The sequence below is a fragment of the Papaver somniferum genome, chromosome 5 (assembly GCF_003573695.1).
Source record: "Papaver somniferum cultivar HN1 chromosome 5, ASM357369v1, whole genome shotgun sequence".
In the NCBI taxonomy this organism is placed as follows: Eukaryota; Viridiplantae; Streptophyta; class Magnoliopsida; order Ranunculales; family Papaveraceae; genus Papaver; species Papaver somniferum.
In genome coordinates, this window is record NC_039362.1 from 152,471,384 (window position 1) to 152,492,433 (window position 21,050).

The 21,050-nt window shown below is 38.3% G+C and overlaps 3 protein-coding genes across 8 annotated transcripts; 1 reads left to right on the forward strand and 2 right to left on the reverse strand.

The window, feature by feature from the left end:
• Nucleotides 1–2,876: 2,876 nt before the first annotated feature.
• LOC113283230 (splicing factor 1-like) lies at nt 2,877–7,624 on the reverse strand. Of its 6 annotated transcripts, none has more exons than XM_026532419.1 (10): nt 7,521–7,624; nt 6,262–6,621; nt 5,773–5,898; nt 5,646–5,691; nt 5,483–5,565; nt 5,126–5,203; nt 4,941–4,994; nt 4,670–4,804; nt 4,063–4,561; nt 2,877–3,969 (listed from the first exon to the last, which is right to left on the reverse strand). In XM_026532419.1, exons 2-10 carry the CDS (start codon nt 6,565–6,567, stop codon nt 3,098–3,100), a joined length of 2,199 nt encoding a protein of 732 aa, XP_026388204.1. In that variant the 5' UTR covers nt 6,568–6,621; nt 7,521–7,624; the 3' UTR covers nt 2,877–3,097. The 6 variants fall into 6 exon arrangements, with proteins under 6 accessions (XP_026388204.1, XP_026388203.1, XP_026388202.1 ...); XM_026532418.1 differs by having other exon boundaries at nt 2,877–3,786; nt 3,868–4,561; XM_026532417.1 differs by having other exon boundaries at nt 2,877–4,558.
• A 387-nt stretch (nt 7,625–8,011) lies between these two features.
• LOC113283232 (5'-3' exonuclease-like) lies at nt 8,012–11,740 on the reverse strand. The gene is made up of 6 exons (XM_026532422.1): nt 11,341–11,740; nt 10,715–10,891; nt 10,371–10,605; nt 9,107–9,329; nt 8,808–8,983; nt 8,012–8,344 (listed from the first exon to the last, which is right to left on the reverse strand). The coding sequence occupies exons 1-5, from the start codon at nt 11,713–11,715 to the stop codon at nt 8,872–8,874; spliced, it is 1,122 nt and encodes a 373-aa protein (XP_026388207.1). The 5' UTR covers nt 11,716–11,740; the 3' UTR covers nt 8,012–8,344; nt 8,808–8,871.
• A 5,628-nt stretch (nt 11,741–17,368) lies between these two features.
• Nucleotides 17,369–18,595, forward strand: LOC113277990. The gene is made up of 2 exons (XM_026526944.1): nt 17,369–17,846; nt 17,926–18,595. Exon 2 carries the CDS (start codon nt 18,018–18,020, stop codon nt 18,390–18,392), a length of 375 nt encoding a protein of 124 aa, XP_026382729.1. The 5' UTR covers nt 17,369–17,846; nt 17,926–18,017; the 3' UTR covers nt 18,393–18,595.
• Nucleotides 18,596–21,050: the final 2,455 nt, after the last annotated feature.

Sequence of the window (21,050 nt, forward strand, 5' to 3'; positions counted from 1 at the left end):
GTGGCACATGGGCCACAACGCTATTTTTCTAACATCATCCTCTCAAGTTCGTGTAGATTATATGATGAAGATCAATAAGAATCATTATCATCGTCATCATTATCATCCACATCATTTCCCAAAGAAGTTGCGCTGCTTAATGACCTCGATCCCCATAACCCCTCTTTTGATTTACATTGTCGTTATCATCATCATCATCATCACTATTACTCTCATCTTGCATCCCTTCATAATCACCTTCATTCTCAATATCTTCACCTGCAGAATATACATTCAGAGATTCATTCATTGTCCCGATGAATACGAGAAGAGTTTGATTTCTCTAATAGATACCTTTCATACATGTCAATTTTTGCTTCCTCTTGACGATTGTCCTCAAGTTCTCTTGTGTATGCATCAATTTTTGAACCCTCATTATCATGTTTTTTCATCTCCTGATCCTTTTACTTTTCAGTTTCAGTTTCACTATTAGATGTCCTCCAAACAAGCTCTCTATTTCCCCCAGTTTCATTGTCTTGTGATAGCCTTTTCTCCTTCTACAACTGATACTCAACATCATTTTCTTGTTTGTCTCTCATACTATTTTAGAGGCCCAGTAAACCATCTTACCCTTACTCCACCGACAGTCCTATACTTCATTTGGGTATATTTCAGAATTTACGATCCAAGGAACCACTTTTATTCCAACCAAGTAGAAAATAAAGTACATTGCCAGTGCTACCAGTGCTAATATTCCGAAACCCGATATCCCATCTTCTTTTTTGTACCAAATATGATTTTGCGCTCCAAGGTCATGGCCCTTGACACCGCAAGTGAACACACAAGATAACAACCCGGGCGATATCATAATTCCAAATATTTTAATTAAAAGAAGTTTTCTCCTCCCATCACTGACGGACCCAGAAATTTGTTGTATGGTAGGACTAGAATATCACTTATGGCGAATTTTTGTTGGAAAGAACTGCATATTTAGTAGTTAATTGGGTTTTTTGTAGAACATTAGATAAGATAAGTAAAATGCATAAAATTAAGAATAAACACATGATCGGAAGAAAAAGAGAGAAAATAAATAGATAATATGGAGAAATTTTCAAATTATAAACAAGATCATGGGATAAAAGTTATTTGGGCTAAAATTATATTGACTAACCATAAATATAAGTGGGCTGAAAACTATTATTAACACAAGTGAAAACTACTACTAGACCTATTTTTTCACTTTTTTTAAGCATCAAACCCAAGGGTGGAAGAATTCATGCGCGCACCCATTTCTGGTGAAAAATTCGTCATATGCCCATATTTTTTAAAATTACATTTGTTTCCGAGATTTCTTTTCTCTTCTTCATAAAGAGAGGAAATTTCTCTAGTTGATCATTATCTTCTTTCATAATTGTAATTCTAAGTCAGATTTAAACTTAAAAAGTGAGAGTAATGATTAGTATTGATCAATTTACAATCATTGTGTTTATGTTGGTGCCGACGGGTCAGGATTCATTCGCCCAATTGATCCACACGTACATCATCTCCATCATGATGTAGATCTGGTAAGGTTTTCTTCAATTTTTCGTTTTATTTTTTTCTTCAGATTGTGATACACAGATTCTAAAAGAGATAATAAAGGTATAAATAGAATAGTATCCACTGTACGCTTTGATGTTATTCATTTCTCAAAAATCTCTATTAACAAGAATACAGCAGCAGTCCCAGCAAGTTAATGCAAGTTTCTCTAATCTTAATATCATTCATCGATGCAACGCCTGATATTCCATTATTTTCCAGAGCTAGGGATTTCCTTCATAGTCTTGTTCTGTGACCTCGTTAGACATGTTAGTTAATGTATATTTTTTTTTTTTTTTTGTGTTTTTTTTCTAAAAACCTTGTCAGACATGAAATATTATATCATAATGTATTTAATTTATTGTCAATTTTATTTTAATATGACGATGTGTAATTGCTAGAACCTTTATGATATTGCACGGATATGTTTCATAGTTTGTATCTAAAGATTTGCTTAGCTTTCACATAAAGCATGTGTAAAACAAACGAATGAGAGGGAACTTCCATTCATGTTTGATGCTAGAAACCAACCCCCATATTGGTTGAGTATTTTCTACTGTGTTGTTTCTACTTTAGACTAGATTATCCATCTTCCGGTTTCTTCTTTCAAGGTGTTGAGAATTCAGATTCGGAAGAGCTGTCACTGAATTCTACCATCTCAAAAAAGAAAAATCTACTATTTTATTTTATTTTTTGATACCCTAGACTAGTGGTCCATAGACTACATCCAAACTCTTTAAATTGGAGTGAATTCTAGTGGTCCCTAGATTACATCCAAATTCTTTAAATTGGAGTGGATTTTGACAATTACGGGGTTCGAATCCCTACCTCCGCAGTGGGAGGGAGCATAAGAACCATCAGACCACTTGATGATTCTCCTGCTTCTCTCTCACTAATTCCACTTCTAAAATAAACACTAACAATAATCTACAACCTAACTCGCCAAGCTAATTCTGTAGCTTAACTAATTAATTAAGGGCATTTTCGCCATTAAGTAAAAAACTTAATTAAGGGCATTTTCGCCATTAAGTAAAAAACTTAGATAAATGGTGTTGCAGATTACTTCAATGTGACTTGGTCAAATTTTGAGAATGGTCCCTCAGAAAAGCCACTAGTGGGTAAACCAAAAGAAATGAGCCGGCCCTACCTCCAATCCAGCCTGCTAACCCCCTACCTCCTCTGCATACAAAACACCTAACACCACCCTCCAACTCTAGGTTTTAAAGACGCAGAGGTTATAAGCAACCACCCTCCAAGAGGGTAGTTCCCATTGCATGAGATTCAACTCTTCACTTGATGAGACAACAGATTAAATCAAACATCTATACTATATAATTTGTGGTTTAAAAAAGTCGAGCCACAACAGATTCTTTTGTTATGTATGAAGAACCAGAGCATCTCACCACTTAGAAATCAAAAGATACAAAACTGTTATAATATATTGATTAGTAAATTAACCTCCTTTGGCGAATCCCAACAAAGAAACTAATCACTTCAACGTATCCCATAATAAAAATCCATCAGATCTTCATAATATGGTTCAACTCCCTGGTTTCCTTGTTAAATCTTCTCTTTGGTTTAGCAGTGCAGAGGATGGTACTGCAGTGGGGGAGAAGGGATCATAGCCTTGGTTCCGAATCCCAGGACTATACCCTTGCATATTATTACTAAATTGTTGGGTTTGAACAAAGAGGTTGCCTGATGGAATAGTAGCACCGAACTGATTCTGCTGAAGTTGCAGATGATTTACTGTCCGGGGCGGCAAATTTCCAGGGGAATTGGGCATTTGGAGTCCCTGATGCGGGGTTCGAGATGTTAACATTGCAGGATTTGGATTTGGAAATGCTGGAAATCTTAGTTGAGGCTGTGGAAGTTGAGCTGTATTGGCACCAAAAGAAACTGGAGCTCGAAGTTGTCCAACCTGATATGCAGCCTTAGGGCTTTGATTACTTAGAACGCTTACTTGCAATGATGAATTGTTCATGGCTGGTTGGTAAGATAGCAGCTGAGGCAGTGAAATCTGTAACGTTGTTGGTCTTGGCAGCATTTGAGGAGCTACGGATGGATTGCTTGATCCTGGACTTGCTTGAGGAGGAGGCACCAGAGGTCGAAAAGTGAAATCACCAGAGTTTGGGCGCTGCGGTCTTGGAGTTGTGACTGGTGGCAGAATATTTCCCTGCTGCAGTTTGGATAATGACAGTCCGGGAGGAACATGTGATTGAGTGGAACCTAATGTGGGTTCAGCAATTGATGACGGAGTTGATGCTAATGTAAAAGAAACATTTGAAGGTGGGGGATACGGAGACCGACCTTCAGAAGGTGAACCCATTGGGCGATTTATTTGCATCATATTAGATATCCCTTGAGATGTTGACGCAGCTGGTGGTACACCCGGCCATCCAACAGAGCTTCCTGAAGGAGTTACAGGTCTACCAGTCAAGGGTTTCATTGATGTATGTTGAAGACTTGGATATGGCAATGTTCCTGTTGAAATTGGACGATTACCAGTATTTTGATGTGGCATGGCAGAGTTCTGCTGACTGTGCATGGGGTTGTTCAACATCGAAAAACCCTGAGATTGTTGACGAAGTTCAGGCATGTAAGACTGCTGTAAACTCTGCATCGGCTGTGGTTGCCCAGGAATAAAAGGATGCTGAGAATGGCCGCTAAAACTTGGATGCATAGTTGAAGTATTGATGGATGTTGGAGGATATTGGACAGCACTGGACATATGTGATGAGGGAGCATAACCAGAGTGGGGATGCACTGCAGGTTGGAGTGGGCCTGGTGGGAACCATGGACCACGGTAAGGCTGAAAATGAACTTGTGTAGGACCGGACTGTGAAGGTCCTGCCATTGGCTGCATAAAACCTTGGTTAACACTAGCCATAGGTACCACATAACCAGCAGAACTAACGCCATCCTTCTGATTCTCATCAAACACATTCACACGATCCCCAGTGCCTTTTGCTGTATCTGCGGTAGCTGTCGCTGAATTTCCCTGCTAATGAACAACAAAAGAAAGAAGCAGAAATGAACAGAGGCTTGTTAAAAAGTTGGACAAGGAGAGGGCCGACTACGTCTTCATCAATCTTATGCATGCTGAACTCACCAATACGGGGGAAATGAGCAGTTCGATTAAGGAAACCGCAGCATCAATTTTCTCAAACGAGTCAGCTGATACATGGACGTATAGCTCCTCATAAGCATTTTGAATGTCACTTCCATCTGATGAGGTTATTTCACCCTGGAAATATGTTACCAAAGAAAGAAATCAGAGCCATATCTGTGCATAGTCTAGAGTATTTACATCTACAGAGTCGTTTTGATTTAACAAACGTGGATGTAAGCAGATTTTCCCTTCTATTGAAGTGCTCAATTACCTTCTCTTCCGTACCCACTTTAGTACCATGAATTCGTATAGTAACTCCAGTTTCCTGATATTGATTATGATAAGGAATTAATTCAAAGTCTTTTGTGGAGATTTTGATGAATTGCATTTGTTAAAAGAATATGTAGATGAAAGCAGTTTAAAAAGAATCCAACTACTTTAGCCCAATCTATTCACCTCTTCTAAACGCTTTTGAGTACGGCTTCCAGGACCTAATATCACGCCAATGAAATTGTATCCAGGGTAACGTGTGACCTGCACAAGTGCACAGGGAATAAAATATATCACGCTTTCTAGTAAACGTAAATCTTTTTAAAAACCTGCTAAATTTGTTTCAGAGAATAATCAGTATATAGATGAGCAGGGAAAAGAAAAACAATATTGCCAGAAACCATATCTCTGAACTTGTCAAACAACAAAACTCCCCTCTTAAATATAGGTATGTTTTCACTCATTGGAAGAATGATCCAGATTCCAGACAGTACAAATACACTTAACAACTTCCATTTAACCTATTAATAATCAGCGACTTACAGGAATAGGAATCTTGGCCTCCTTCAATAACGGTTTGTAATCCGGTGGAACCTTGTAACTCGGATTCAACTTTAGTATCTCCCCTACAGGCAGAATAACAGATTATTGTATTTAAGATTGAACAAAAATAAAAATTAAGGTCCGAGGATGGCTGCCAACTTACCAATAATCTCTTGTTTCTCCAGTGCTAACATTTCAAACTTCTGCATCTGCATTTGCAGGGAAAATGATTAACCAAAAGCGAAAAAGAAAATGTAGACACTTAAGTAATCACATACAACGCTCTCTACCTGGTCATCTTTTTGAGCCCTAGAAGATTCAGGATGTGGAGCATCTTTCAGTAGTTCTGTGCCTTTATCATCTTCCTCCTCGAGAACTCCCGATTTCAACTGTTGTGCGATTTGGTCTACTCGAGTCTGCTCAAAATTTGTACCACCACACAGGCAGTAATATCACTTAATCACCTGGAAGTGCAGCTTCCATATGAGACTACACAAGGAAGCTACGATATTTTAGCACCCAAGCTGGGAAGGAAAATGCTCAATTGCTGAAGGTTGAGCAATTGACTTTTCTCCCTAACAGGAGCTAAAAATATCGTTGACCATTTCTAAAAGTTTCCATTTTTTAAAAGCTGAATTGATCAAAAATAGATGAATTACTGAGAAAGGTGTAATCGTTTCAAAACGATGGTCTATCTGAATAAAGAATATATAACGAAATTCCAATATGCACTAGTTGATCCGCTTAACCTTGCAAAATGCAAGGAGTCTAGAGGATACCTGATATGCTAAAGCTCTTCCTTTCCGAACAGCAGCATCTTCTGAGAGATCAGCACCCCATTTTGTTTTCCTTTTGATCAGTTTAATATCCTCTACTTTGGCTGCATCTCGTACTTCAGTCTTCCTAGGCCGGATGGCAGGAACCAGCGAACCTGCTAATTTATTCTTTGGTATAACAAATCCCGCCTTCTTTACGAACATGGAAACTTTTGGAGTACTAGCTGATGCTACAGATGAGGTAGCCATTACAGTTGTCTGCGCACGATGAGGTTCAACTGAAGATGCCTGGTCAACTTCCGTGGCCATATTGTCCCCAGAACGCCTTCTTACAAACGAAAAATGATTTCACCCTCGAAAGCACTGGAAAATACCGAAACAATAAACCAAATGATCCAATTTTTAGTAAGCATCAAGAACAAACAAAACACAATCAAAATAAAAAATAACAAAGTAATTTAACAGAGCAATGGAATTGAGAAAAAAAAGAAACATCTGAAACAATGATATACTGAGCATATCTAAATCCAACTGTTTAAAATGATGGACTGATAAGACCTATCATCACATGCCTCTGGTTTTGAACACTCATCATCTGCACTGTATTTACATTCTGCCTAAACACAATTATATGTTGGGTTTATAGCTAACTAAATGTTAAACCATAATAAATTAAACCCATTAGATTTACATTGTAATGCTGACCCCTTACATCTTGAGCAATTAAAGTAAGGGGGGTTGTCAAACAATGATACATACATACTGTTAAACACCCACTTAACAGATCCGCAACTTTGAGTTGCTCTCAACAAAAATGTACTTCCAGGATCTCTTAAGCATTTATATGACAATGTAGATTAAATACCGACTACTTTTCTCAAAACCCTAGTAGAGGCAAACTCTAATGTACAGAAAAAATATGTAACTTAAAAGAAAGGGCATTACCATGATGAAACTATGATTTTAAAATTGCTTAAAAACAATATCAATTCTACCACAACATTGATTACAAAGAACAAGAAACAGTGTTTTAATGGAATCTTGAACTCAAATCAGTAAAACAAAAAAAAAAAAGGTTTTAGAAACCCCTAAAACTTAACAGTGATTCCACCTATAACAACAAAACCCTAATATATACAGAAGTAATTAACTCATTTCAACATCATCAACTTACAAAAAAAACCTCAAAAAAACGAGAGAAGAGTCGGTGATTACAGAAAAGAAAAAAAAAAGTAAAGAAGCAGAAAAAAACAAAGTATTACCTGAAAAGTTGAGAGTTGCGACTTTGCTTCTTCAGATTTGTGTTTGTGGTTTTGCTTCTTGTTTGAGGGTTTTCAGAGAGACGACTGTTCCACTACTATGTTTCTTTTCTTCGATGGGGAACAGACTTGATTTTCTAGTACTCCTTATTCCTTTATGATTACAAATCAAGATACCCCTATTGTTTGTTCAAATTACAAATTACCCCTGCCGGCGTTCAGTTCCGAATGGGAGGCAGATTTCCGGCGGTAGATTTTGGGGTCACGAGGGAGATTTTTCATTAGGAATGCTAGATGTTGGCGAGAACTAATGCGCCTTTGCGCAACACCCACAGCAATACCGCAACCTATCCTAGAATTAGCATCGGAAAAAATCATTTGGATACCTTCATATTCTGCAGATGAGATGAACTGAACTGTTTATTAGAAAAAAGGGAGATGAACCGAACTAAGAAATGTAGAACAACAAGCGACATTTTGGACTGGCATTTGGAGTAAGAAACAAAGATATTCAGACACAAGATCTTTCATTCCTTAGATATGACAATCGACATTCTTCCCAGTCACAAATATAATAGGATAAAAACTTCGTACTTTCTGTCTACAAATATTACACAAGGAAGTTTGGAAATCTAGAAGTGACGGGATGATGGTGTTCCTCTTTTTTCTCATAAGGTGTGGATGTGAAGGTAAGCCACCAGAGATGACATGGAACGATCAAGCATTTGGACCTCCAGAAGCTGCAGAATATTCCTGGTATTGCAAGAGGAGGTGTATGGATTCTTTGTGTCCTCCAATAATCTGAGATCGTCTTCTTTCGAGGAACTCTGAAACCACGAGATGTAGAAGTTACAAAGACAGCACTCAAATGAAAAGATAGAAATTAGTGGTTCCCTGATGAAAATATCAACTGCAATCTAACCCAAGTTACGTAAACAAGTCATCCAAGAGTACAAGGAAAAGCCCGATTCCAATCTTGCACACAGAATCATGTCCCCACTCAGCAAATCATAATGTCTATTCCGTTCTATGATTGGAACCCTATCAACTCGAACTGATACCAATGTCATAACACATAACCATCTTCATCTCAGAGAATAAGCAACATACAGTGATGAGTGATGATTGTTGGACAAAACTAATGTTACAAATAAAACCACCTACAAATGACGTTTTTGCAGTTGCAGTGAAGCCGAGAATGGATAACAGAACCAACATAAGATGAAAAATCAGTGCAAAACAAAACCCTTACTGGAGCAATTGTTTTCTAAGAATGCAAAAAACACTTACACTTGAAGAAATCAACTTCAACTTTATATGATGCCTGTGTTGTTCTCGAACTTCCGTGGTTCTTCTAACATTTACGGGTTTCTTCTAACAATTTGATGAAGTTGGATAAGACAATAGCGTCGTTGCTGGCGTCTCTCTCCAGCAACCATTTCTCCTCAAGCTGAACATCCACATCCCTAAACAATATTGCATAATCACAACAATAAGTGCTTTGCACAAAAGCAAGATACGTAACCTATAATAAAAAATATGTTAGACCAGGCATTCAGCAAACTGGAGTTGGTAGGTATGCAGTAAACCTCCTTAGACTAAGAACTTCATAATTCTTCCGCAGGTAATCAGCATGATTTGTGAGAGCATCTTGAGCATATGGTTTGCCTACAGTTCTTACTGCAGCTGCATTTAGTAAATTTTCTAATGAGCCGTGTTTTTTCAACAGCTTAAGGGCTGTCTTTCGACCAAAACCAGGGGCTAAATGTTGAATCCCAGGAACACCATCAACCTCATCACCCAAAATACATCCTGCAAACAACCATGCAACTAAAACCCAGTAAATGATAAGCAAAAGTTATCGAGTGTCCTGACAAGCTGTGTGGTATCATCTTCTACAATTTTTAAGTTTCCTAAACACTGAAAACATTCAAAAAGGGATAGCATGTGATCGTGACCACCGGCCAGAAGGTGAAATTATAACACAAATGTCAAGTACAATCACATGATGAGATACAAAGATAGTGTGACTTGCAGACACAAATTATGCAACAAAAAGTGAAAAATAATGCAAACATTTCTCTGAGAGGATCATTGTATACCAAGTGCAACATCTATAGTTGTACATGCACAATACAACATGAACAAAGAGAATCTCTCATTTCCAAGGCCACATTTTTGTATGGAAAGAGAGTGCTCCACAGGCTTCAGTGTAAAAATCAGTGAAACATTTTGAAGACAGCATTGCTTATAATGCAGTACTGTGATAAAGAAAACACTATCCCGGAGTGGGTGATCTTTGCAATTTTAATGAGGAACGTAAATGTCAGTTTTACTACCAAGAATATTCTTGAGAAAATGAGGAAAGTAAATGTCAGTTTTACTACCAAGAATATTCTTGAGAAAAGGCTCTACTAAGGTGTGAAAAGATAAATAATATGGAGGAGTAACAGAAATCCTATGATACCAGAAACACCATCCCAGGTGGGTAATTTTTGCAATTTTAATGAGGATAAAAAAGGTAGTGTCAGACTGTTGCAGGAGCTTTTTATGTTGGTTACTTATAACTGGGATTTACTAGTTTCCATTCTATAGAAGAGCATCCCGTTCCTTTAATAGTAATATTTTATTTTCTTAGGGTTTTGTATTCTAGTATATGAGTAGTTCTTAAGAGTGTGTTTTAGGTAGACTTGTCTTATTTTGATTTAACTTATAATCAACAGACAACAGTGCTAGGTATTAACCTCAGACTCGATTGTCTATGTTCTTTGGTTCCTACTATGCTTTCTACTAGTTTATATCTGATCATAGACATAAAAAAGGATACGGAAATCAAGTGAAAGACTATCTTACGCAGACTTAAATCAGAGCTTGGATCACAATCATACTGAGCCATATAGTGCTTCAATGTGTAAAAAGACCAGCGGCTGAATTCTGGCATGGGCATGACAATTTGCACTTCTTCAGATATTAACTGCTTAAAATCTTTATCTGGAGAACCAATAACAACCCGAAACCCTTTCTGTAGAACTTTCTCAACAAGCGTAGCAACAACATCATCTGCCTCATACCCTTCGATCTTTAGCACCTGCAATGGTTTACAACTTCAATATTCAAACTTTTGGAATAACAGTCAACAAGTTGCAGCAGAACCCTAATCGAAATAACTTGTACATCAAGAAGAATTTTTCACTTACTGGCACATTGCATTTCTGTAGGACCTCCGTAATGACATGCCGCGAATCTCTCTCAGGCTCCACAATCCTCGAATAACGTTTTGTTGTTGATAATTGTTTGGAAAATTTTCTCCTATGAGCTTTATATGAAGGTAGCAAAACTCTTCGGAATTCATTTGCTCTGTCACCATCAAGAACCTGAAACAACATACATAATTGAGGTAAGGCGAAGACGACTACAGTGAGAGCAGAAATTACCAAGTGAAATAAAACACTTGAGGAAAATTAATATCTTAATCCATCTGGACACACATTGATGCCAAAGAACTTAATGTAAGAAATGTACTTACTCCCACATTCCAAGATTGCGCAATTACATCTTGGTGTTGATAACGCTGAAACCATGCATTAATAATATGTATATATACTGCACTATCATATCATATACCAACATGGGCATCAAATTTCATGAAATTTGGGTTACCCCAAAAACTGTTGAATAAATGTGAAAAATGAGAATATTGAAACAGCTTGCACATTCAAGTTAAACATTTGGAGGTTTCACATCTTATGGAATACAATTTGAATTACAAATACAAATAAGAGAACAGTGAAACCAGATAGAATGAAAGGGAAAAAGAACTTACAGCAATGACAGGACTACGATGGCTGACTTGGGAGAAGAAAAGAGAAATCCAATGAGCAAATGATTGTAAACTGGGTGTACTTCCTTTGTAACAAAGAGGATTCACATCTAAGAAGAAAACCCTTTCTTGCTTGCTGCTGGTGTTAGTATTTGGTGATAAGAGTAATTGCCGACAACTTGTTTGGTTTTGTGACGAAGTGGAGAATGTAGAAGAAGAAGAGGAGGAATTGGGTCTTCTTGTAGTAGTAATTGTAGTTCTATTTGGGCATGGCAAAGAAACAGATGGGATGGAAGTAAATGAAGGAGAATGATTTTTATTTTTGTGAAGATGGGCGACAATGGTTGCTCCACCTACTGTTGCCACTTCTACTACCATCTTAGTAATTCCTACGCGGAACCAAAAAAGAAAGAAAGAAATAAAAATTTCGGTTTTCCGGTTTGGGACTTTTCTTCCGTTTTCTTTATCTTTACTGGGCCAGATAAGGCTATACAAAGATCGGCCCTTTTTTCTTTTTTCGAAGCTTGTTTTTCTGTTTTCTCTTTACAGCTACAAGTCATTACAGGTGAGATGAGACGTGGTGCCGTGAGGTTAGCGGGACCTAGACTAGACAAATCTATCACAACAACAAATTTAACGGTCACGGTTATCTGTCATGAGTCGTGAGTCTCATGACCATGAGCACCAGTACGAATTTTTTCTTTTTTTTTCCTTAGCTAGAAAAGAAAGATACATTGATGTATTGGGAATTATATCAGAGTTAGGCTAACCTGAGGATTTGTATCCCACCATTCACTTGAAACATTGAATTTTCTACTATATTTAGCTGCTATACTAGCCAACCCATTAAAAAACCTACAAACATACTATGCTTTTGCATAATTAAAATCACTAAGGAGAAAGAGACGATCTTCTAATATAGAATAATTGAGCCAGCTAATCTGGTCAATACTATTATTAAGAAAAGAAATAGTATTCTTAGCGACACTTCTCAGACAAATATTGTTGTAGCATCTAGCTTTAGCCCACTTCACATCTTCAAGTAGCAAAGCATCAGATTCTTCAAGATTCAAGGCTTGTCCTCATATTGTCCTGAAATGAAAAATTTACCTTTCACAAGTATACCAAACTTACTCTCATATTGGTAGATGAAAATTACCTCATATTGGGAAGCAAAATTAGAAATCAGAAATAAAGATATTTTGCTTCACGAAAAGATGATTATTCTGCTTCCGAAATTGGTGCTGAAATTTTATGGTAAAACTAATTTATTACTCGAAAATTTATGTATGCATATGTATCCACACACGCTATCAAGCAATGTTTGGGGTGCAGTCGTAGTCGTGGTGTAACTACTGGAAATCCAGTAGTACACTCAGGTAGTAAAATGAACAAGATCTAAGACATCTTAAGAACAAAGAAAAATCAAAATCCTTTTATTGATCATTAACTTATAAAAATAATAAAAATATGAAGACTTAGATTAACCTTAATATATCTACCATAGACTATATTTCTCTCCCAACCAAAATTTCATCCTCTCTTACAATGACCAAGAACCTCTATTTATAGGCAAACTAGTTAGTGGAAGACAACTCATTTTGCTTCGCCGGATATCACACATTCCATGTGAACTTTGCTTTTTACTTCGCCCATGCCGGTTTCCATAAAGTTTTTCCATCCTTTTCACTGATAATCTCGGCACCTTTTCGGGACAGCTGTATCATTTCTTGCTCAATAATCCATATACCTCGCCAGATGTCTTCTCGTTCAAGTAACCTTATTTCACCTATCCTGCTTCACAGATGATACCTTGTTCAGCACTCCAATTGGTCCTTCGTGTCTCCAATCTATTTCGCTTATTCATTAACTTCGTATCATTCCCTTGTATTCAGATCTATTTACTTCGGCTAATCCTACGAACTTCGCAGATCCGATAATGGTGGGGGTAACTCTGACAGCTGATTTGACAAGTCACTGATCACCATTTTTAGGGAATGACACAAGATCTTTTGGCAAGGTTTCTAAACCTAATTTGTGCCTTCTCGTGCAAACACGTGGCGAGTACATTTTCTCTACCTACATTTTGCCTTTTCTTTTTCATTTCGAGGGATGCGATAATGGAATGAGAACCTCTTGGTATTCCTTAACCGCCACGTCTCTGCTTTTCATGCTCCCACGTAGCCACGTTTTCTATGTAACCTTCTACTGCCGGTCATAATCCCTCGATCGCGTCGAAGACTTGGCCTAACCTGTCGCATTTTTTTCACTATAAATACTTCGATCTTCCCCACTTATGCTCTCTTCTTTATTTTTCATGTTCTCTTTCTTCTTCCACTCTGATATATCTTCTACTGCCTTAGTTCCTCTTCATTAACCTTCACCGACTTTCCCTTTCTTTACCCGCTGATTATTATGGCTCCCAAGAAAACACCTTCACCTACATCCGCTAAAACCTTAGAGGAATTTCAAGTCAAGTTTCATCAGAAAGGTTAAACCTTAACTTCTGCCATTGATTCTTCTGTAGAACCTCCTGCTCTTGCTACCAAGAACATGGAACTGAATCTCCGATGGATCGAGTCTGGAACATGGTCGGAGAACAAGATCATCGTTATTGTAGGTCAACTGAGAGATGGGTTATTTTTTCCGTTGTACGATCCCTCCAACCTGCTTTTCTACGAGATTATGAACAAGCTTCAACGTGGTATTTTTCAACTTTGTGGGAATGGGCTTCGTATAATTAACGAGTTTGTGATTCGCTCCAAGAACGGCCCTTCGCAGATACCTGATTTTTCACACGCTTATGATCATCGAGATTATAATGTGGACTCCTTCATGGTGAATTATTCCGCCAAATATATGTCTACGAGGAGATTCCAAGAGTGGGCTGTCAAACTTTCTCGTAATACACTTCTTATTCCTTCTAAGGCTCTTCTTTTGGATGTGGATCCTATTGGCAAGTCGAAGAATGATCATCTTCGCTGGTCTAGTGACGAAGACTGGATGATGCATCCATTGGTTGTGGAGGGTCCCTACATTTGGGGTGTTGATTCGAAAGGAGTTCCTCGCACCGGTCCTCTACCCAAGCATAGTCATCTCCCGGGCTACGATCCATGGAGGTTTCAATGGCCTAACAAACCAGATAATGTATCTTTTAGCTTTTCTTAAATCTCTGTTTGGCGTTACCACCTTGTTTGTCCTTATATCTCCTCTTCACTCTTTGTCAGTATGAAATGCCTGCTGCTGGTTTTCTTTAAGGATCGCAAAAGAAAAGACGTTGTTGAATCCCCTTTGTCAGATCAGGTATTCTAATCATTTTATTTCACGATATTCGTGGATCTTCATCTAATCAAAAAATTTAGCAGGATGGAGGCCCTACTGCTCAGCTTGTTGTTCCTGAGTCTACCAGGGGGCGAAGGAAGCGTGATCCCCTTGTGTCTTCGCCTGTCTATGTCAGGTATTTCGGCTATTAATTTCCATATTCCTTTACCTCGTTCTTTGCTAATTCTAATGCCTTGCAGAGTGATATTTCCAAGACTCCTTCTGCCACTGCAACCATGAAGCGACAACGCAGGGTCTTAAATCTTGCTAATTTGACCTCGGTGAAAGGTCATGTTGCTGCTCCAAATCAACCTCCTCCTCTTAAACATCATTCCTCTATATCTCACCAGAGTGTTGTTCCTCCCAAGCCCGTGGTTCCTCTTACGATCAATCTTGAGGAAACTCCCGAGAAAACTTCGCGAGAAGAGGTTGTGAGGGGAAAGAAGAAGATTGATGCTTCCGAGGTGAATAACCCAATTTACGATCCAGACATGAAGTTTTTGCAGGACACATAATCCTGTTACCAGATTAGCTGCTCTTGAATCCTTGGCTTCCTTTAGCTCGGAAAATTTCCTTTGTGAAGATATATCCTTTCTAGCGAATGCTTCGTTGAATTTATCTCTCCAACAACATGTTGCTTTGATGGGCTTAGTGAGTTCCCCGTAGATTCCTTTTAATCTATCTTTTGTGTTTCCTTATAAAATCCTTTTGGAACTCTAACATTTATAATCCGCAGGAAGTCAATGATAGACGCATTTTTGTGTCTAATTTGTCCTCAATGTTCCGTATTGTTAGTACTCGATTTCGTACTTATTATGGTGTTTTGTGTGTTTGTAGGTATTTTTTGGAAATAAATATTGTTGGAAAATTCGGCTCGAAAAGTTGCTCGTAGTACCCCTGTAGGACATTTGCTATACGGACCCCCAATTTTGCTAAGGAGCACCCACGGCTATGTGTAGCCCATTTGTCTATAGCACCCACTGGTTATTTGGCACCCAAGACGTTGGATAAGGGCTACCCATCTTCATCGTTTCAAAACTTTGTTTTTGGCGGGAAACAATGGCAGCAAGAGCACATTTCTGGTTCGAGTTTTTGGTGATGATTTAGACAGACTCAATAGCTGGAATTTCATGGGAAGACTTGACTGAGCCTAACAGGATTGGTATGGGTCATCGGTTCGATAAAATTTGGCTAGAACCCGTGTTGAAGTGAAGCAGCGAAGATACATGCGAACACGACCTGGATGGAGATATTCACGGTATTTGGAGAGTTTCGTGAGACTACACCATGTTCTGAGTCATGCAGAGACGTGTTGGAACGTGTTTGCAGAGATTTAACGCATGCAGGAGAAGAAAAAGGGAAGAAAGTATTCCCGAGAATATTTTTTTACTGCCGAGTATTGAAAGGATTTTTCGGAGTAATGAGCGAATATTCTTGTCCTTGTTGAGTATAAATAGCCTATTAGGGTATCACTGAAGAGTTCTGGAGAGTTTGGGAGAGTTTAGAGTAACAACAGAGGAGATTGACCGTGTTGCAGAGAAAACTTTTCTGCTGCTGCTAGGAAAAACACGAAGAACAAAAGACCACCAGAGGCAGTCGTTTATCAACAGTGACAACGACAGACACACGAGGGTCGCAGAGATACAACAACAACAGTTCTTTTCTATCGTTCTTTGTAACAGTGTTTTGCAACAATTATAAACGTTGCAAACACCCGATTTTTCATTTTTTTCTCTCCATTTCATCTTTGTAAACAAATTTTGTGCATGAATCAATATTTTAAGCAAGTTTATACAATGATGAGCTAAGCCCATCCTCTGGGGCGACGGAGGAAGCGATTTCGCCAATAAAATGTGGTAATCTCTATTTTATTTAATTTATGCAATTATTATATGATTATTTGCCTTGATAAATAAATAGAAAAAAAGGTTTTTGTTAAACAATTGTTATTTTAATTGATGGACCATGCTAGCCTAGGGTGTTGATGTCCCATACTTTCGATTTACAATTGTTATTTCTAAAAAAATCAACTTTTGCAATATTTAGAATCAATTTGAATGAAGGATTTGCATAATTATAGAGAATATAAAATCACTTTGATATTGGAAATTAGTGGAATCCATAGCCCCAGTCTTCTCCATATTTTTCATATCACTTTTATTTAAGTTTTCTATATTTTTATTTAAAATTAAGTCTAAAATCTGCTTTCACAAGTCTTGAACGAATCTTATTACTACAACAACTTTGAAAACACATCAGTCAACGGTCATATGGCTAATCTCGTAGAGACTAGACTATCTCGGGAGAGTTTGGATGCAACTCGTGCTCGTATCAAGAAGCTGACTCAGGAACTCAACGAAGAGAGGGAGTATTCTAGCAAGCAAGACAAGAAGAATTAAGAGTTGCGAAGTAAGCTCTTTTCCTCGTAGATTTATTTCTTGCCTTAGCTTCTATTTCAGTTATTTTCTTATTTCATCTTTCGTCAAGCTCGATGCATGAAACGTCAAATGGATGCTTCCGAAGCATCTGTCTTGCTCGAAGATGTTCGTGTTGAGAATCTAAACCTTTCAAATCAGAATGATAGTTACGTGATCGAGAACGAAATTCTGAATGAGAAGGTCGAGACTCTTTTTTCTCAAATAGATCGCTTGTCTATCGATTGTGCGAGTAATGAGGAGTTGAACCATCATCTTCACATCGAAAATGAGAATCTTAAGATTGAAATCCAACGGTTTAATAATGCCCTTACAACTTCAAGGAACATCCATTCTATATCTTTAAGCTTGAATAAACGTCTGGAAGAGATAAGGAGCGAGTGATCAAGAGAAAAGATAAATCTGAGGGTGATCTTCACAAGGCTCGCAACGAAGTAGTCGGCCTAAAAGAAGAGATCCGGTGTTTAAAGAGTAAAATAGAATTTCTTCTCGCCTATTCAGAGGGTTCTAAACATCAAAGGTCCACCAAATCCCATGCTCATGTTGAATGCTTCGAACCTCGTAAGAATAAGGGGTCTTTGGTTATTCGTCCTGACAAAGATATTTCGGAATCTGGTTTGGGTAAAGATTTGGATAGTTCGTATTCTGATCCCTATATCCAACTCTACGATGCAAACCTTGAAGTTTCCAGGCTCGACCATTTGTACTCTGATATTCAACAAACTTTGAATTCTACTATCTTTCAAATGGAAGGTAGTTCAAGGCACTGTGAATAATTTTGGTAGTACTGATCTTCTCGGGTTTCTGATTTTTTTTTGTTTTGTATTTGTAGAATCTGAGGAACGTTATAAGAATCAGGTCCTTCATGTATCTCGCGAAAGAGATGGTCTTTGTAATGAAGTTTCTTAGGTCAAGGAGGACATCATGGGTTTGAACTTGGATCTGGACAAGATGGAGAAGGATGCTTCTAAAGTTGCGAAGATGCCTCGCAAAAATACCCAAGACTATCTGGTTAAGCTTTTTGACGAGTTTTGCGATGGCCATGGTATTCCTCGTGCAGCTCTGGACCTTGAGGTTTTCACTGATGATGATCAACAGGACGATAAGAAAGCTACGTCTGATGATGGGGACGATGGTTCTGATGGTGGTGGCGATGAAGAAAAGATAGAAGGTGATGCTTCTAAAGGAGATTCGGCTCCTACAAGCTTCGTTGGACAACCCTCCAATCCTCTTGTTCAATCTCAAGTAGCTAATGTCGAGGCATATGTTGCTGCTACTAGCGCAGGACCCGGCGAATGACCTGGCAAAGCTGAAATAGAGGTCACTGAAGGTGTTACCCTTCAGCAACAATCTTGATCCCCTTTGTTTCTCTGTATTATTTTTCTTCTCTTGACGATTTTACTTAAATCGGGCGCTCCCAAGCTTGGGGGCAGAATATTTTGGATCTTCTCTTTCCTGTGTTTTAATATATCTCGCATGTCTTGGACATAATTAAAATTTGATGTATGCTTGCCAGTTTTTCGTAGGTAAAATATTATACTTATTTTTAATCTCCTCCCTGCCAAGTATATACTTGCAAAGGAAGTGCACAAAAGAACACAAACTGTTTGAAGTATATACTTGCCTATTGTTCTTTTGTGAAATTCCGCAGCTTTTGTGCTTCTTCGCTATATTTCTGCCAAGTATTTTATTGACTTAGTTCTTTCGTTATTAGTATGACTATTTTGCGAATTATCACTCGGTTCCTTCTTGAGAATTTTCACCTAAGCACTCTCCTCCGTATTTTCCTTTGAGAGATTTAACATTTGCTGGTGAAGCTCATAAGAATATAAAATATAAAAGTATATACTTGCTTCTTATTCTTATGAAATTTCCCGTAGCATATCTATTTCCTTTGTCTCGTATTTCAATTTTGTGTTAATATATTACATTTCGTACGTTACCCCTTATCTTGACTCGGGCTGGTTTACCTCGTAGAATATGTCCGATCTTGACCTTATTCTGCTTTCATTTCCTTCTCCATTTTGTCTTTATTTGGTGATTTTGCGTTAGAATCTGGTTTTGTTTTTGATGTTATTTCACATTTGCCTCTATTTTGCCTCTTGTGTTGCTCTTGCTCATAATTTTGGGCTATGAATTGTCACGGGTACGGTTCATTGTCTTCTACTTGTGTTAGATTTTGGTCTTACCGGCCTGTTGAGTAGGACTTACTGTTCCCCTGTCTTCTGCTTGTATATGGCAATACGAGGTCTTATTGCGCTTCCTAATTAAGGTCTTATTGCGCCCCACCCTATCATTAAGGGTATTAATTCGACGAAGTCTCAGGCGCTCGTTATTCTTTGCGAATAACGATCCATTAACCTCGCCTCAACAATCATTTTGAGGTCTTATTTCGCGACAATAACACAGGCCTAATTATTCCCATGAAAAATTAGCCCCGTGTTATTTCCGTCTTTTTTGGTCACGCAACTCCCTACTCTGGAGGGTGTCGTACCTTTATGTTCCCCATGATTACCCCTTCAAGGAGGTTAACCTTAACATGCATGTTGGTCTCCTCCCATCCGTTTATTACGACAGTCAGTTGTTTTCGTGACTTCTTATCCCTTTCGCCGATATGGCTAATGGTTACGAAGTCACACCCTAGGTGGGGTTTCTTTGGGACCGGAAGTACATCGTATCCAGGACTTGCCATACGGTCATGGATGGTAACACTCTAGACATCTCAGGCACCCGCATCTCAACCGAATACGTCGGTGACCTGGTCATATTTCTGCACCCCTTACCGAAGGCCATCATAAAAGGAACCCTCAGCGGATAGGTATTATCATTACCCTTAGCTTATGTCTCTGGGAGTTGTTCACGACGTGCGTTAGGACTTATTGTTTCCTCTTGCATTTTCGTGCAAATTAGGGTGCATGTCGTGGATTCCCAGCCTTCCTAGGCGAAGGTTTTAAGTTTCTCTGAAACTGTTTTACTTCGTGGGTCTTATCATCCTCCTAATCCGAGATCTTACTTGCCTGTTTTAAATCTTACTTCGTGCAGATTTTCTTTGTGAGAAACACGATGATTTATGATTTCAGACGAATTTGCTTATCAAACTCAGAAATATTATTATTATTATTTTGCTAACTCAATACATTGCTTACAGATGACCTTGCTGAATTAAACTCTGATCCTTATTCCCTTACTTCAGTAATCCCTCTCTTGATCAACGGTTTTCTTCCTCCTTTTGAATATAGTCAGACTGATATTCTTTAGCTTCTTTATTCGCACCTCATTCCTGATCTCGAATAATTTCATAAATATCGGGTTCCTGGTAGATAAAGTATAAATGAATGATCGTAATAGATCTGCTTCTGACAGCCTTCCTTTGAGTTCGTCACAAATCACGTTCCATCTCGTCACTGTACTTCGCAGGCTTTCGTTGTCCCCTTATTTTAAGAAGAACAATGTTGTGATTTCTGCTTTGCAGGGTTCACTTCTTGCTCATTTATTCATCATTTCTTTCCGCCCCCCATGGTTCTGCCCCTACTTTTGCTGTTACATTGCTCATGGTTCTCCTTTTGTTAGTTGTCATTGATTGTTGAGTTCGATATTCCTTTTACATGAATTCTCTCTTACTTTCTTCTCGCAAGTCCTGCCTTTCACCTTGCTCCTCTCGTCTTCTCGTTTCCCTGTTGTTGTTCATGATACCCCTCAGGTGCTGGTCTTTTATCCGAGACAGTTTCTCTTATCTTCGCGTGATGTTCGTTTTTTTTTCTTCTTTTGAGATGATTATTCTTGATTATGAGTTTTTATTTTGTCTTTCTAGCTTTATTCTCTCCCTTACCAAGCCCTTCTTTCTCCGTCTTTCTTGATAAAGTTCTTCCCTCAACCGTTCAATCTCTCTCTTCTTTGAAAGTATCTTTCTTCTTATCTCCTGGATTTTTCGCCTCCTTAATTTCAATGTTACCTCCT

Bases quoted from the DNA above. Each gene is read 5' to 3' on its own strand.
- LOC113277990 (XM_026526944.1), top strand. From the start codon at position 18,018: ATGGGTTTGAACTTGGATCTGGACAAGATGGAGAAGGATGCTTCTAAA.
- LOC113283230 (XM_026532416.1), bottom strand. From the start codon at position 6,567: ATGGCCACGGAAGTTGACCAGGCATCTTCAGTTGAACCTCATCGTGCG. The intron at 5,692-5,772 runs GTAGAGAGCGTT...CTGCAAATGCAG, and splicing joins GGGCTCAAAAAGATGACCAG to ATGCAGAAGTTTGAAATGTT. The intron at 5,566-5,645 runs GTAAGTTGGCAG...TTCTGCCTGTAG, and splicing joins GGAGAAACAAGAGATTATTG to GGGAGATACTAAAGTTGAAT.
- LOC113283232 (XM_026532422.1), bottom strand. From the start codon at position 11,715: ATGGTAGTAGAAGTGGCAACAGTAGGTGGAGCAACCATTGTCGCCCAT. The intron at 10,892-11,340 runs GTAAGTTCTTTT...ATGTTGTTTCAG, and splicing joins ATCGTAGTCCTGTCATTGCT to GTTCTTGATGGTGACAGAGC. The intron at 10,606-10,714 runs GTAAGTGAAAAA...AAACCATTGCAG, and splicing joins TACAGAAATGCAATGTGCCA to GTGCTAAAGATCGAAGGGTA.